At 35.7% G+C, this 18180-nt stretch overlaps 1 protein-coding gene across 2 annotated transcripts in view; it reads right to left on the bottom strand.

The window, feature by feature from the left end:
* Spdya (speedy/RINGO cell cycle regulator family member A) overlaps positions 1 to 17920 on the bottom strand; it is a 35329-nt gene extending 17409 nt beyond the window's left edge. The window contains exons 1-5 of one of the 2 annotated variants that reach the window (XM_047522584.1): positions 17836 to 17920; positions 11915 to 12164; positions 8570 to 8628; positions 6359 to 6444; positions 2037 to 2208 (exon numbers count right to left, since the gene is read on the bottom strand). In XM_047522584.1, coding sequence (XP_047378540.1) covers positions 2037 to 2208; positions 6359 to 6444; positions 8570 to 8628; positions 11915 to 12146 — 549 coding nt within the window. In that variant the 5' untranslated portion in view covers positions 12147 to 12164; positions 17836 to 17920. Of the gene's footprint in view, positions 1 to 2036; positions 2209 to 6358; positions 6445 to 8569; positions 8629 to 11914; positions 12165 to 13251; positions 13303 to 17835 lie in introns of those variants that run through there. The other variant, XM_047522583.1, reaches the window with a different exon arrangement.
* Between the last annotated feature and the right edge of the window lie 260 nt (positions 17921 to 18180).

The following is an 18180-nucleotide window of genomic DNA, read 5'->3' on the forward strand; positions in this document are numbered from 1 at the left end:
CCAATGAATGAATGAATTCTATCAAACCTTAAGGAACAACCTAGCTTGCCCAGAAAGAGCTCTAGCAATAAAAATTTATATAATTTTGAACTCTCAAAATTTAAAGTTAGGAAGAACTTTAGTGACAATCTAGTTTAATTTCTTACCTACAGCATGAATCTTCTCTATAACAATCAACTGCTTGTTTTTAAAAAATCATCAGTGCCAGAAATCACTGCCTCTAGAAGAGTCTACCTCATTTTCACATAACTGTTAGAACAATTGAACTATTATTGACTTTTAGTTTTTCAACTACAGATCTTAATCCTCCGCTTACATTAAAAAAGAAAAATCAAATATATTTTGTCACAGTCCTTTAAATATCTGAAAACAGCTAGCAAGCTTCCCAAATCTTCTCTTCATCAAACTAAAAATCTCTGATCCTTTTTATTAGTCTAAATATGACATTTTTCTTTTAAGACCCTGCTGTATTCTAGTTACTCTCCTCTGGATATATAGTTGTTCAATATTCTTCAAGCGTGGTATGCAGAACCAAATGCAATACTTTAGCTATAATCAGACGATTACCTCCTCTTTTCTGTAGCTTAAATCTAAACTTTCCTGGAAGTGCCACTTCATAACTAAATTTTTAGCTGCCTACAATGTTTTAGTCTTTTCCATTCATATTATTAAGTCACAGCATTTTTTTGGCTCTTTTACAATCTGGTACCAGCAGATGAGGTAATTCCAGCTCTAACAGAATATATTAACACTGCCACAGTGAAAATGCTAGTGATCATATTTGAAAGTTGGAGGTGGTAGTGGTGAGCTATTAGACAAGCTATTGCCAGTCCTGGAGTCTTGTTCCTAGTGCCCCCTCTATGCTGTTAGCTGAGTGTTCCACAGGTTCTGAAGCATTTACTTTGAAAAAATTAGTGTGTTCAAATATGGCCCCTCAAGGATGACAACAGATATGCAAATTACCCACTCTTAAATTGGGGAGGGAGTGACAAAAATAAAGAGGCCTCTTCCAATGTCCATAATTGGAATGAGTCCAGTTCAAATACCTTACTGAGGATCCATTAATTTGAAGGGACCTTGACCTCATACATCCAACTTTTCATCTTTCTCTACTGAATTTAATCTTATAAAGGTTTGACATACTGTGTAGTCTTCTAAGTTATTTTTTGAATCTTTTTCCAAGAGTCAACAATCCTCTTTAATCTACACATATGTATATCTGTTGTCTCTTCATTCATTAATAAATATAATTTAAAAAGTTCTAGGCAGAATTCTGTAACATACCAGTGAAGTATTCATTTAGGTATGACACTAATCCCTTAATTGGTTCCTTTCGCCCATAGTTGTTTGACTGCATAGGATGTCAATTATAATTTTATCTACCTTGCATTTATCAAAATTTCTGAACTAACACAAGAACTTACAATGATCACTGCTCTCCATTTAGTTTTATACTCTAAAATTTTCCTTTAGTTTGAAGCATTAGCTTTCTTTATTAAAAACCAAAATATTTGGTCAAATAATTGTTTTTAAAATTTTTAGAGTCCTGCTGGTTTACCTTGAAATCTGGCATCAAGGAAATAATGCATTCTATGGGAAAAGAGGTATAAGTTTCAAATATATTTAAGTTAATTAAATTATATACTTCAATCTTGGGAAATTGAAATATTACATATTTAATATAAATTATTATTCAATTCCAAAGTTATTAAAATCCTTAATAAGGATTTTGGTATGCCCATACCACTCTTTCCTAATATAATGGTGATCTTTTAGACAGGACAAGCACACTAAAATAAAAATACCACAGAAGTAGCCTGCTCTGAAAAACAGAAATGACAATTTTTAATTATTATGACACAAAATGCAAATAGCAATAAAGTAGTACAGGAATGGTACTCAGTAATGGTCAGGTTTATGATCTATACTTACATATACAAAACAAAAAAGAAACATTAGAACTATATTAAAAAACAAGAAAAATTAAATAAATAGAAGACAAAGGTTACATATATAAAGCATTTTAAAATCCTTACCTCCTCACAGCATCGCCTGCTTACAATAGCCCTATAGTCAATTCTATCCCAGAGTTGGTCCCTTAACTTTAAGAAATTAGGGAACAGTTTTCTCCAGTTTTTCCCTAGAGCCCATGGAAAAATTTCATACTTGGATTCTTCCTCATCTTCTTCAACTGTATTAGCCAGATACCTAACAAGAAGACCAACAATCCCCCCAAAAAGTGGGTAAGGACAGGAACAATAGTTAACAACAACAATAACAGCAAAGAAATACAAATGGCTTATAAACACATAAAAGATGTTCAACTTTACTCATAATTAAAGAAATGCATTCCAAATAGATATACAGTGAATTTTACCTTGTTAAAAGATTCTGGGTATTTTTGTACTCCTATAAATCTTGATCTTTGTACTGGGATGCAGTTAAGTTACTTGGAAACAACTGGATCCTTTCAGGTCCTGATTTTATGATTTCTTAGATGGATCTGGAGCAATGTTCAGTCTGTGACTAATTATTGATCACTACCTGAGGCAAGAATTTCCTGAGTTCTTAAAACTCTAAATTATGAATTTTCAGCCTGGCTGGTAGAAACAGACATTGTTCTCAGCCCTATGTGAATGAATTGTTAAGCACTGTTCCCCTAATATTTTTTTAATAATCTTTCCCTAGACTCAGGTAGTTTCCATATACACATATGGAAATAAGTATTCTACCAAATACTTGAAGGGGACCAGGCATGCATAGAAGCAGGAAAACAATCCATAATAAGAATAACCAATCAATCAAAACCAGTCCCAAACCAATGTAGACAAGGGCATGAAAAGTTAAAATTATTGATTCCATATGCTCAAAAAAGTAACGTATATCCAGACATGAAAATACAATGCATACAATGAAACTACACTGAAAGATACCTGTAATCCCAGCTTTTAGGGAGGCTGAGGTAGGAAGATTTCGAGTTTGGGGCCAGTGTGGGCAACTTAGTGAGGAACCCATCTAGAACAAGGAGGGAAGGAAGGAGGAGAAGGAGGGGAGAACAAAGAGGAGGAGGAGGAATAAGAAGGAGAGAGGAGGAAAAAGGAAGCAAAAGAGGAGGAAAAGGAAGAATGGAAGAGGAGAAAAAAGAAGAAAATTATACTGGAATTAATGGCAGATTAAATACTACAGAAGAAAAGATTTGTGAATTGAAGACACAGAAACTATTTGAAATGACATACACAGAAAAAATGAACAAAAATCATGAACAGAGCATCATTTAGATGTGGGATACCCCAGAAAAGTCTAGTAAGGGTGAAATTAGAGTCTCTTAAAGTCAGTGAGTAACAGAAGAGATATTTAAAGAAATAATGGCTGAACATTTAAAAAATCTGATGAAAATTATAAATCTGCAAAACTCAATGAACACCAAAGCATAAGGAATAAGAAGAAAATTATACCAAAGTACATCATAATCAAGTTGCTCAAAACTAATGATAAAAATAAAATATTAAAAGCAGTCAGAAAAAAATGAGACATGTAACATAATATAGGAACAAAGTTGAGGATAGAGCAGATTTCCCATGTGAAATAATGCAAGCCCCATAGATGACTTTCCAGGAGAGATGGCTGACATACAACAAAAATATTACAAAATACACAAGGGAACAAGGAACCATGGACAGAAACAGATCCTGAGGCCTGAAGATACTGGAATTTAGTCGAAACAAAATACAAAAATAACTATGTCTAATGAGTTAAAAATTAAAAGTACCTTGTTAAAATAAGGGAATAAGTACATTTGAAAAATACAGAAATTCTATAATGTACTTTGGAGCTATATTAGGACCACACCATGATTCTACTCTTAACAATTTTTCAGGCTCAGTATGACAAAGTATCTATCACATACAAAGATCATCTCCTCTAACTTGAAACAGATTTTCTTGGCACAGAGTCCATATCTTTTGCACAATAACTATGTTTATTGAAATAAAGACTTAAGAACCTCCTACTTTAGTCATTGAAGGATGAAATAAATAAAAACAAGATAAATGAGCTGGGTATAGTAGGGAGTGTGTGTAATCCCACCTACTCAGGAGGCTGAGGCAGGAGGATTGCAAATTTGAGGTCAGCCTGGGCAATTTAGCAAGACTGTTTCAACATGAAATTTTTAAAAAAGGGATGGGGATGTAGCTCAGTGGTAGAGCACTTTCTTGACATTGAGGCCCCCAATTCAACCCTTAGTATGGAAAAAAAAAAAAAAAGATACATGTTCCTTGATCTTAAGGAGCAGTTAAGAAGAGGAGGCAAGTAAGTATGAAACAAATAACCATGAAAGAGAATATGGAAGAGTGATAACAGAAGTTCAGAGTGTTATAAGAATATATTGAAAGGAAACATTATAAAATTACACAGAAAGGAAAAGAATTTGAGCTGTAGAACTGTGGCTAACAGAAAATATACAATGAAAGGAACAACTGAGTCAGACTATACAAAAAGTTATGATTAGACATAGAATGGAAATTATAATTCATGTTATTTTCAACATAGAACTTATAATACAACATATGATGCAACCTTCCAGACTACTATATACTATACTACATTGTATAACTCTAACAAGTGTTTTAATTATAACTTTACAAAACAAGTGAAACAAATCCAGTTTAAGGTTTCCAGTAAGATTTAAAGCTTCGGGTTAAAAAAAAAATTCTCAGGTGAGAAAAAAAAACTATAATATAGATATTACATCAACATACAGACACAATACTGAGACATGTAAATAATCATTTAACTTAGTGTCAACGGCTGAATTTGGCTATTGGTAAATCACAGCTGAATTTGTATCTCATCTCTGCTCCTAACTTCTGTGATTTCGGAAAGTAATCTTTCTAAGTCTGTAAACTGGTGATTAAAAATACATATATTTCAAACCAGGCATGGTGGCTACCCCTATAATCCTAGCTATTTAGGAGGTTAAGTCAGAAGGATCTCAAGTTCAAGGTCAACCTAAGCAACAGAGTAAGACCCTGTTTCAAAAAATATTATTTCATAGGGAAAACTAATATGTTAATATATAAAAAATGTCATGGTGCCTTGTATGTAATACTCAATATTCACTAATACTATTATATTCTTCCAGTTTAGCAATCATCACCAAATTTTAAATTGAGTTCACTTTTTCCTATTTCTGGAAAATATGTCTCTTTAATGAATGCAGTGATCAGTTTCTAGTCTTATTTCTTTAATAACTCTTTGATTCCAAATTAAAACAGACTTTAAGTAAAAACTTACTCTTTGGTGCTGATGTCTATTGTGATATGTAACCTAAATACCTTTGCCTGCAGTTCCTAGTTAAGAACTTAAAGTTACATTCATAAGTTCCAATTGTTGCATTATATCCAGATATAAGGCAGAAAACAAAATATATTCTTTTGTTTTTTTGGTCCTGGGGATTGAACCCAGGGTCTTACAGATGCTAGGCATGCACTCTTAGCACTGACCAACACCCTAGCCTTATACGTGTGTGTGTGCTGTTGATGGACCTTTATTTATTTATATGCAATGCTGAGAATTGAACCCAGTGCCTCACATATGCTAGGCAAGTGCTCTATCACTGAGATACAACCCCAGGCCTCCAAACATATTTTTAAATTACATTTTTATTAGCTGAATTCTGACTTATAGACTGGAAAACCACATCACTAAAATCATTTAACAGATCACAAAGTTTACATGAACTAATACAAAGTCAATGGAAAAAACGGAAAACAAACTATATTCCTTTGTCAGAGTTCAGTGTCTTCAGTAAGATAGTGGATATTAAAAGCATTAAACATGAATAACTCCTATCTTATAGACATAGATACACAAAGAGTATATATAGAATATTTTCCACAAAATGTTCAATGTAAAAGGGCAATTATAGTAATAACTTTTATTACATATTAACTGAAAACTTAAAAAAGAAAACCCTATGCCTTGCAAGCACAAGGCCCTGGGTTCAATCCCCAGCACCAAGGAAAAAAAAAAAAAAAAAAAAAAAGAGAAAACCCTACCTTTAAAAAAAAAATCTAAGTCATAAAGAAGAGAATTTGGGATCATTTATATGGGAACACTCTGAAAAATGTAAAAGGCACAATACAAACTCAAGAGGAATATTAAAAAATAAGTCTTAGGCTTGCAGCATGATAATAAGGTCAGTGAAAACATAAAAATATCGTATTAAAGTAAAAAATATATAGCTTTTATACAAGAAGGACTATTCAAAGATATACATAAAATTTTAAAGTTTCTGTTTTAAAGAAAGTATCGCATACATTATAAATAACATAAAAATCGCAGTAGAAAGCATACTTACAGAGCAATAAAGAAATTTATCCTGGTATGCTCATTTATAGTAAATTTAGCTCTCTTGAAATAAACAAAGGTCATAGCCAAAAGATACTATAAGGAAAAAAGTTAGAAATCAATATTTTGCTTCATAAATAAAATAGTTAAATTTAAAATTTTTTGATGAATAAGTTAAAAAGCATTTATCTTTATTATAGTATCACCTATTTGAGTACTTTTTTTATTTCCTATAACCATCCATGTCAACAGTGATAGTTATTAACCATTTATTAACTAGACTCCTAAATTTTATTATAGTCAATAATTTTTTGAAAACCCTACTTTTCTAACTTAAAATTCAAACCCAGAGAAGTTGAATATTAAAATGAATAACTATACATCTTTCACATAAATTCACCAATTTTACTGCATTTGCTTGATACCTATTTATATGTGTATATACACACACACACACATATAAACACTTTTCCTCTGACCTCTTCTATTTGCAGATATCCATACTTGCTTTGCTTTTTTTTTTTGGTTGGGGGGGTGGGGGTGCTGGTGATTGAATCCAGGGCTTCATGTATGCTAAATACATGCTCTACAACTGAGCCCCTATACTCATTTTTTCAAATAACTTTTAAGAATTATTTCTAAATAACTTCAGAAATTAGAATAAGATGACTACTTCCATGGGGAAAACATTTTAAACGTATTATTCGAAAGCAACATGTCTAGCCTGTTATTAGAACACATCAGAATCTGACTGTTCAAATTACAAAAAAGTTATAATTGTAATATTTATCTCTCATAAAATACTTATTCATCCTATAGTCACAGGATTGGGTGCCACGGTGATTCCAAGTTTCCATGTGACTTCTAGTAAAGGATTATAAAAAATAGTGAAGATACAATTCTCTTTTCAACCACTGCCCCCTGCTGTCCAGCAACTTTAAATGCATAGAAAACCATAAAGTTCAAAACAATTCCACAGAAACTGAATATTTGATATTAAAGCATTACTGTAAAATTTAAAGTGTTATTGACATTGTGATTATGTTTTAAAATCCTTTATCTTTTAGAGATACTTCATGAAATATTTATGGATCAAATGCTAGGATGTCTGGAATTTGCTTAAATATAATCCAGTCTCATGGTCAGGGATTTAGAAGAAAAAAAAAATGGTCATGAATTCATAACTGTGGTAGCAAGATGAGAAGCATCCAGTGGGCCTTCATCCTTTATGATTTACTTTAAGTTGTATATATTTGAAATTTTCTAAATTGAAGTTTCCAAAATTAAAAATTTTAAACACTTTTTGTTTGCTATCTTAAGTGGGAAATAAAAACATTCACTTCAATATTTAGTGGTGGTACTTAAACAAAAGCTAAATTCCCAATCATTCCTTTTTCTGTTTGCACATTTAAAGTGTGATGTGAACTTATGCTGAACTTTCTACATGATTTCCTAGTCTAAAATGGCACTTACAAAGCTGAAATTGTAACTATTTAGCTAACTCAAAAAGCATAGAAACATATATTGAAATTTGTATCTATAAAAAGAACATAAAACATCATTGTTTGGAGAATGTAAGTTAGACATTATGAAAACTTGAATCCCTAAATAAAGAATGTTAAACTAATTTTACCCTACAAGATCACTGGGATTTTGGCGGGGGTCGGGGTACAGGGGCACTTCACCACTGAGTCACATCCTCAGTCATTTTTATAATTTATTTTGAGACAGGATCTTGCTAAATTTCTGATGTTGGTCTAGAACTTGCAATCCTTCAGCCTCAGTCTTTGGAGTCACTGGGGTTATTCATGTGTGTCACCAAACCAGATCTGTTTTATCTTAATTACAAAATACTGACATATTTAAGAGACTGCTATAGTAAAGTGAATCTCAAAATATTTTCCCCTGCAGCCTGATAAAAGGTAATAATTTTAATAAAAGTGTATTTAGTCTATATTGATTCTTCTTTTCAATAAGATATTAACAAACTCATTTAAACCTAATCAATAATATTCACTACAATATATGCAGTATATTCATTCCAAAAAAGTAATGTGTAAGGATTCTGCTTTGAAGAAACACTCCAGGCTGTTTTCCTACCCTTAGTTAGTAAAATGAACTCTTACAGGGGCTCATTAAAGTTCTGATGGTCTAGTAACATAATAAATGCTAATGATTAATATTGTTACCAAATTTATATTTATATTGTTACCAAATTTACCTTGTCTGCAATTTTACAGCAGCAGTCCATCCACAAGAAATCTTGAATTAAATCATCATCTACAACAAAAGACAGCTATGACTTACCTTTTAATAATAGAATATTTCCTTTTGAAGACTTAATTTCTATATCAGGATGTTATAAATGATGCTTAGAAATCCAACAAAAATGGCTAGACCAGTGTTGTCTAAAGTGTACTTGTCAGTATTTAGTATATTTGTCATAGCAAGGACCATACAAAAAGGTACTGCCTTATCTTTCATCTTCCCATCTGATTTGCCTTCCATGTGTGTAGCTCAGCTTTAAGGAAGAATGATATGTGTTTTGTTTAATGAATATACCTAATAGCATATTGTGTAATTCTAGCTCATCCTTTCCAAAAATCAATCTTAACTAGAAATGAAATCTGATAAAAATAATTCAGTTTCAAAGAAACAATGATTAAATGAATATTGTTCTTCTTGTTTTTGTTTGGTATGGGGGATTGAACCCAGGGGCGCTTAACCACTGAGCCACATCCCCACCCCACCCTTTTTTTTTTTTTTTTTCCCTTGAGACAGGCTCTCATTAAATTGCTTAGGGCCTTGCTAAATTGTTGAGGCTGGCTTTGGCTTGTGATCCTCCTGCCTCAGCCTCCTGAGCTGCTGGGATTACAGGTGTGCACCAGCATGAATACTGTTTCTCCTTTCAGTTTCCAGGGTTTTTAGTTTTGGATTATTTTTCTCTTCTATTTATCTGTTTCTCTTATCTGTTATTCAAATACATATGAAAATATTTATATAAAGAGGTTCAAAATTCACTAGCTATTTGTGATTAATATTTAATTTGGGAAAACTTTTGTTTTTTTTAAAACAAAAAAAAAAAAAGACCAAGCAAAAGTGTTAAGAACAACATCCAAAAAGTAAATAAAAAACACTGATTTCAATTTCTAAAGTATTTTTTAGTTGTAGATGGATATATGACCTTTATTTTATTTACTTATTTTTTTATGTGGTGCTGAGGATTGAGCCCAGTGCCTCACATGTGCTAGGCAAGTGCTATACCCCTGAGTTATGATATGACCAGCTCAACTGATTTCAATTTTAAAGAGAAAATAAATAATCTCAAAATATATTGGTAGTTATCAAGATATAATCGAGGAAAATTTGCTTTTTTCCATTCCTCTACCCTTTCCTTTTATTTATATTTCTTTTTTTTTTTTTTCCTGTGGTATAAGGGATTGAACACAGGGGCACCTTTCCACTGAGCTATATTCCAGCCTTTTTTCTTTTTATATTGCTAAGTTGCCATGGCTGGACTTGAGTTTGTCATCCTCCTGCCTTACCCTTCCAACTAGCAAGGTATGCAACACTGGTCCCAGCTCATTCCCCCATCCCACATTTTATGTAACAAAGCATAATTTCTTTATAGTCATTTTACTAGCTAAAAATATCATCAATGTAATAAAAATTTGGAAAGGTTCAAGAATAACTACTGATTTCCTGAGAATTTCTGGCTTTGGGGGGTGGTGGTGATACTGGGGATGGAACCCGGGGTGCTTTAATACTGAGTTACATCCCAGTCCTTTTAAAATTTATTTTGAGACAGTGTCTTGCTAAATTGCAGAGATTAGTCTTGAACTTGTAATCCTCCTGCCTCAGCCTCCTGCATTGCTGAGATTACAGGTATGTGCCACTACACCAGCTTCCATTTCTATTTCTTGTTACCAAAGCTAAAAAGTAGGTATTTTCTCATGTATCTGATGACCAGTTATGGGTACTAAAGAAGTTTATAGGTAATAATTTTATCCTATTTTGTTTAAAATTTTTTTTCAGGTACTGGGGATTAAACCCAGGACCTCACATGTGCTAAGGAAGCACAGTACCTCTGAGCTACATCCCCAATTTTGTCCTATTCTTAATAAGGAGAAAGGGAAACTTGTGTTAATATTCTAGATCCTGATGAGGGAACATTTTTATATCTTCTACTTATATCCCTTACATATTTTTCCTTTTTCTTCTTTTTGAAGATCTCATTTTTTCATTTTGCTTTTTTATATCTTAACCAGCTTGCCCTAATGCATCTGGCCTTCCTCTCTAAACAAGGATTGTTACCTGCATCTACCAAATTGTGGTATCAACAGACTTGATTTATTCCCAAAGGTACTTCCCAGAACCCATCTAGTCTACCCCTTTTTCTTACTACCATACCTCCAAATAAAGATCCCTTTTCTTTCTTGGCTAGTAAAAGTACTATAAAGAAGTTTATTTTTGCCTATTGCAGAATTTATCAGCATAGTAGCACTGTCTCATGATTTGAACAAATTCAAACTCAATTTCATTATGTGAACATGATAAAACATTTGTTAATTTTTAACACTATTCCCAGGATGTAATACTTGTAATACTGAATCTTTTCTAGAGAAAAAAATGTCTGTATGCTTGGTTTTAGCTATGAAAGTCCTGGGAAACCCTTAGGCCCAAACTGAATTGGTAGCTCACTTGAGTATTCATGTATTGTTTTTACTTTAGGTCAAACAAAATTCATGCTATGTTCCCAAAGTGCCCTACATTTGACACAACTGGATTTAAGTAGTTTAGAAGCTAGATGAGTCTGAATTTATTGATTTATTTATTTTTGGTACCAGGAACTGAGCTACATCCCCAGTCTGTTTTTTTTTATTTTTTATTTTTTTGTTTGTTTGTTTTTTTAATTTTGAGAAAGGGTCTCACCAAATTGCAGAGGCTGTACTTGAACTTTTGATCTTCCTTGAGTTATTGGAATTACATGTGTAATTCCCACTCTAGATGAATCTGATTTTTTTTTTTTTTTTTTTTTTTTTGGCACTGGGGGTTGAACTCAGGGGCGCTCAACCACTGAGTCACCTCCCCAGTCCTATTTTGTATTTTATTTAGAGACAGGGTCTCACTGAGTTGCTTAGTGCCTTGATTTTGCTGAGGCTAGATTTGAACTTGCAATCCTTCTCAGCCTCCTGAGCTCCTAGGATTACAGGCCTGTGCCACTGCACCCAATATATGAATTTTTAATCCATTAGCAAGCAAAGCAAACAAAACCCCAACATTTAAAAAAGACTAGTAAAGGGAAGGGATGTAGCTCAGTGACAAAGCATCTGCCTCGAATTTGCAAAGCCCTGGGTTCAACCCAGAGTTCCAAAGAGACAAAAAGAACCGCCCCCCCCCCCAAAAAAAAAAAGACTAGTAAAAACAAAAGCATACTTGGTTGGAGATGGGAAATTTGACACAGAAAATAATGTTACCCTTCTAAGTCATTATGAAAATGATAAAACAGATTTTTACATTCTAGTTTAACATATTTTATAATTACACTATTAGATATTTTACCTACCAAATAATTTAAAGAAAGCAGTCATTTCCTGACGCTGTATAACCAGACAAGGTCCTTTAGGGCGTTTAGATTTGTTATTATATGAATTTTTTTCAGATGCTTGCCAACTATCTTTAAAAATAGGACGCTTCAGATTAATTGTTTTTTTAGGCTGATGTGATCTATTCGGCCCTGATTTTACATGAACAGTGACAGTAGGTGGTGTCTCACAACACATCTGATTGTGCCTCATTTTGGTTTCCCAAGATTCCTGTAAAAATAAAACATTAATTATTTATCACACTCATTCATTTCTATATAAAAACTAATTGAGTAATACTACTGGAAGCAGTCATATGAACTGTTACAGAACTTGCTATTAAAAATGTTATTTGTGACAGTGACTCACATTAAGAAATTGCTTTTAGAATTCAGTGCTAGGAAAAGCTGTGCTTCTTTTGGGTAGCTAATATACTTCCTCTTTCCAAATAATAAGATACTGTATACCATTTTGCTTTGACTATTCTGGAATTTAGAACCAAATTTGAAAGTATAGAAACTATGCTGAGTTCATTTTCTATTTGTGGTGTTCTTTTTTCCTGATAATTTTATTCTGCTTTAACTGGCATAATTTTATTACATGGTTGTTAGCCACCACCTCAAATACTTTTATAGAACAAGGCAAACTATTACCAATTATAAAACTGAATTGGTTCCATAATTCTCTTCCCTCTCTTTTGGTTCCCTCCCCTCCCCCCATCCTTCTTCTTAGATTCTAATGTCCAGTCAAATTGGAGATAATTATGTTGTTGGGGTGGGGGTGATATAAACACCAAAGAAAGATGAATAGGTGATAAATTGAGATTTGAAACTTGTGTAACAACTAGAATTTAATTATTGATGTCTAGTGATGTATTAAAAAGCAACCTCTTCCACAAAAAATCTTCTTTGTAAAATCCTTGTATGTTACAGTTTGCTTATTCAATAAGCATTTATTGTTATTTATTGAACTGTTGAAAACAATTCTAGCAAAGAAATATATGATGTGCTCTGGAGGATCTTCATAAATTGTTCTATTTTTTTAAAATTGTGAGTATATGATCATACTATTGGAATAGCTGATTATAAGTGCATATGAATATACATTATGATCTAATAAAATCTGAAACAAAATTAATCCATCAATATTTAACAATATGCATGAACATTACTTTGGTGGTGACAGCTAAACAAAGCTACTAGTTGTTATTACTTCTGTGGTCAATGTATTTCTAGGGTACTGGGAAATGAAAGTATGAGTGGGCAAAGCAGGATACTACCCTAAGATCCTAAAGAGAACCTCTGAATCCATGACTCACAGTGACCCAGGCAGCCATGCCTCCCTTGGTGTTCAAAGATTTAGGTTCAGATTCTCCTTCCTGACCCTCAGAAATTTCCCTGCTGAAGGAAGGAATGGAAAATAAGATTGGGTGTAGTGAGGCTACAGCAGCACTGTCCAATATAATGAGAGCCACATATATAATTTTAGAATCACATTGAAAAAGAAAAGGCAACCCAATATACCCAAAATATCATTTTAACATGTAATCAATATAAAAATTAATATGATATTTTACATTCTAAGTCTTTGAAATCTAGTGTGTAATTTACAGTTTCAGTATATCTCAATTTTGGTGCTAATTTTTAACAGTTTACATGAAATGTAAGTCCTATAAAAAAAGGAAGTAGTGTGTAAAGAAAAATATTTTATACTCCTTCAGTTTTTTTATTTAAAGTAAAAAATTCTTCAGTTGCACCAGCCACATTTCAAGTATTTAATAGGCACATGTGGCTTGTGGCTACTGTGTTAGACAGTACAGGGCTAGGTTACAAAGAACTTGGCAGAGGAAATTATCCTTAATTCGTGCTATAATTGTTTCTCTTCTATTTTAGTTCCCTCCCTTCCCCCTATCCTTCTTCTTAGATCCTAAGGTCCAGCCAAATTAAAGGCAATTATGGAATTGGGGTAGGGGTGCCACAAACTCCATGAGCCTTGAAACGTGTAAGAACTTTCTGCTCTTTCGTACCCACTTCATCTGGAGACAGCTGGAGGCCTCATTTGCATCTTTTCCAAGTAAGAGCAGTCTTACATCTAAATGGAAAAAAACTTGTAGTCAGTCTTTTCAAACTGGGTTGGGCTCAGAGGTGGGATGTATCAGAATACAGAATAGCTATGGCACATCTTTCAGAAGATAAGTTTTACTCAGTAGTAAATAATTTTAAGTAGTGGGGGTTCTTTTTGTGTGTTTTTTGGTGGTACTGGGAATTGAACTCGGGCACCACATCCCCAACCTGGTTTTGTATTTTATTTAGAGACAGGGTCTCACTGAGTTGCTTAGCACCTGACTTTTGCTGAGGCTGGCTTTGAACTCGAGATCCTTTTGCCTCAACCTCCCAAGTCGCTGGGATTTACAGGCATGCGCCACAGCGCCCAGCCTAAGTAGTGTTTTTATAAGAAAACAACTATGAATAAATCATGAAATAGAATGCAAATTTTCTATCAATCAAAAAGGCAAAATATCATGCTCACAGTAGGCCTCTTTACATTAGTCCCTGAAATCCTTGGTTATATATTGGGATATTTAATGTAAAATTTGAGAAAAAAAGAGAAGGAAATGTCTGAAAGTCTCAAATAGAGATTCATTGATGTTAATAAGCAAACAATGATAGGAAGATTGTGGAACAAGGGCGTAAGATGAGGAAATAGCAATGTTATAGTCTTGATCAAATTCACTTCTTAATTTTGTTTTTGTTTAGATATACCTAGAGAAAAAGGTTCTGCTTGTAAGTAAAAGGAAAAGAATGAAAGGCAAATCCAAATACAGGTCATTTCTTGAGGGCAAGAGCTAGGTAAAGAAGGGGAGTAGGAGAAACTATGCTCTTACAGTAAAATTCTTTAATGAATTTTTATGTGGATTATACTAACATTTAAAAAATCTTAACCAAGGTGCTGAAGAGTGGCTCAGTGGTAAAGCCCTCTGGCATGGTAAAAGGTATGCACAAGTATGCACAGACGCTGGGTTCAATTCCCAGCAGCACAAAAAAGTAAAAGTAAAATTCATATTTGAATAGAATCTATGGGACTTAAAATTATATTTTGTAAACATGTCTCATCAATTCTACGGGTATCTGAAATAATTTCTTCTCTCTGGTGTGATGTCCGCAGAATCATAACATAGAAGCAGAAGTAGTTTGGAGATTCATTTCTATATGAAATATTTAACAGCAAATCCACTAGCAACTCAGAGCAAGCAGGTAAGCTTTGGCTGCCTCATAATTTCAATCACACACTGAGCCCTTGATATGTGCCAGACATAATCTCATTTAATTCTCAAAACATGTCTGTAAGGTGGGTATTTTATCTTATTTTCTAGATGAAAAATTTGAGGCTTAGAGAAGTTAGGATATTTGCCCACAAACAGCATAATTAGTAAGTGATAAAAGTAGAACTTGAATCCAGGACTGTTTCACTTCAGTCTCATATTCTTTAACAACTATATAACTGTTTTAAGAATTAAATGAGGGGCTGGGGAGATAGCTCAGTCTGTAGAGTGCTTGCCTTGTAAGCATAAGGCCCTGGGTTCGATCCCCAGCAACCCCCCCCCCAAAAAAAATTAAATGAAATCATGTGTCAAACACTTGACATACAGAAAGCATTCGAATATTACTTAGTATCATAACCTTGCCAGGAAAACATAAAACTAGCTATAAGGCAAACTCTACAAATTTAGTTCTAGCTACAAATTTAGTTCTAGCATTTGCAGTCTAGATGCACACCAATAAATTGTGACAGCAGCTTTTTGTCTTTGGGGATCTCACTATATGATTTTTTTTTCTTTTTTTGCAGTGCTGGAAATTGAACCCAGGGCCTTGTGCTTGTGAAACTAGCACTCTACCAACTGAGCTATATCACCAGCCCAAGGGGGATCTCACTATGTTGCCTATGCTAGACTGGAACCCCTCAAATAATTCTCCCATGTTAGCCTCTGAATTAGCTGAGATTATAGGCAGGTGCCACTATGCCTGGTTTCATTTAGTGTTTAAATAAATCATTACTGTGAGGAAGCATCACTTTTTCTTTCTTGGGATTGAATCAAGGGCCTTGTACATAATAATCTTTTTGATAAAATACCTCTTAATTCTTTATTGAAATGACTACCTCATTTATCTCTATCATATGGTTATGATATCTAATTATTGAAAAATAATACAGCAAATTGAGGGAAAATATTATGGCAAATTGCTGGTAGTTTTGCTAGGGTCATTATTGAATCTCTGCAATTTTGATGTTTTAAATTATTTCCAATTTTTAATCATCTAATGGTTATAAAAGGCTTTTGACAGCCAAGTGCTAGGTGCTAACACATTTGCAAAATAATTACATAGTACAGCAATTTTGATAAATTAAGATCTGATTAGAAATCAAATCCATCAGTGAATAAAGGAGTATTATATATAATACATTTCCATGAAGTTGTAGGAATAAAAGGAAAATCAGATTAAATAGAATTAAAGTGATGTTAGAAATGAAGCAGGAGGTATGAATGTGCAATGATTAGAAGAAAGAAAATGAACAGCAGCTAGAAGGGACAGTATTCAAAAGAGAGTTTTTTGTTTTGTTTCTAAAGATGAGGTATTTAAATTTGTCTAATGACAAAAGGGACAGAACCAGTTAGAATACTGATTCTGGATTTAAGACTTATGTCTCATTAGTCATGTGACCTTAGGCTATTTAACTTCTGGAAGCCTCAGTTTCCTTACTCATGATACTGAAATAAAAGCACTTAGGTTTACTTAGAAACCAGTAGATAATAAGTACTCAGTAAAAGTGACATATTAGGTATTGTTATATTTTGTACAGTCTGTGAGAAAAGGAACCATATGGATAACACCTGGCACAGTACTGGATGATTAGCAAAAACTCACCATGTAGCAGCATCATTTTTATATCTTATTTAACAGGAAGGGTGTCTTTCAAGGAAAGGAGGCTTTGAATATGAGAGTGGGCCAAATTTCACCTCGGGCATTACATATATTTAAACGTCGTTATTATCGGTAACGGAATTCGCTGGTATTTTACAACATGCTTGTTATAGAATTTGTAACCAGACGTACACGCTCTCAATTTCATCATAGCATGTTAAATTACTTTACCTCAGTTTTTTGTCTTTTTTGGGGGGCACTGGGGACTGAACCCAGGGGCGCTGTACCCCTGAGCCATATCCCCAGGCCTTTTTTAGACAGGGTCTCGCTAAATTGCCCGGGCTGGCCTTCAACTTGCGACCCTCCTGCCTCGGCCTCCGGGGTCGCGGGGATCCCTACTCCCGGCCACGTTAGAGGCTTTTCTTAACGACCTGAAGCTAGGCGGTCCCCGCCCTCCGGAGTCAGGTAGGGGGCAGCTGCACAATTCCAGAAACAGGCTAAGCACAGCCCTGCGCCACAGCGGGTCGGCGTGTCCTGGGACCCGAGGCGGAGGAGGGGGAGGCTGGACGTACTCCAGGGCCGCCGCCCCGGCCGGGAGCACGCGGGCGGGCGGGCGCCCCGACCGCCCACGGCCCCGGGGAGTGCGTGCGGGGACGGTCCCTCCCGCCAGCCCCCTTCCTCGCCCTGCCCAGCTCCCCCAGCTCCGCGCCAGGACGGCCGCCCCGCCCGACCTTCTCCGCCCTGCGGCCCCCAGGACACCCGCCTCTCCCAAGGCCCTGGCCGCAGGCGCTGGCGTGCGCTCGAGGCCGCGAGGGCACCCCGGAATCCACCGGTGCAAGGGCGTGGGACCGGGCCGCGGCCACCTTCTCACACAGGTGGGCGGCGGAGTTGGCCGCCAGCGGCCACCGAAAGGCCAGACACAGCCGAAACTCTCTGGAGGCTGGTCTGCCGGCCCGACCGCGCGGTCCGTGCAGAGGTACCTGCGGAGACCCGAGAAGGGTGTGCCGCCCGCCTGCGCCTCAGCTCCCGGCCTCGGGCGGTTGCGCGCAGGTCGCTCGACACCTCACCACCCGCTAGCTGAGCGCGCGCCCGCCCGCAGCCGGCAGCGCGTGGCCCGCGGAGCCAATCAGCGCGCAGGGCCGGCCGCGGGGCGGGGCTGACGCCAGCGCCTCGCCCCGCCTCGCCCCGCCCCGCCCCCGCCCGCGCGGAGCCTGGCAGCGCTACCGGCTCCTACCGTTATCCCGCTGCTGGCCGCGGGGCGAGGCCCTGGCACGGCTCGCGGCACCTCCCAGTTTGACCCCTTTCCCGGTGACACTCCTCAAAAT

Source organism: Sciurus carolinensis, chromosome 13 (genome assembly GCF_902686445.1).
Source record: "Sciurus carolinensis chromosome 13, mSciCar1.2, whole genome shotgun sequence".
Lineage (NCBI taxonomy): Eukaryota > Metazoa > Chordata > Mammalia > Rodentia > Sciuridae > Sciurus > Sciurus carolinensis.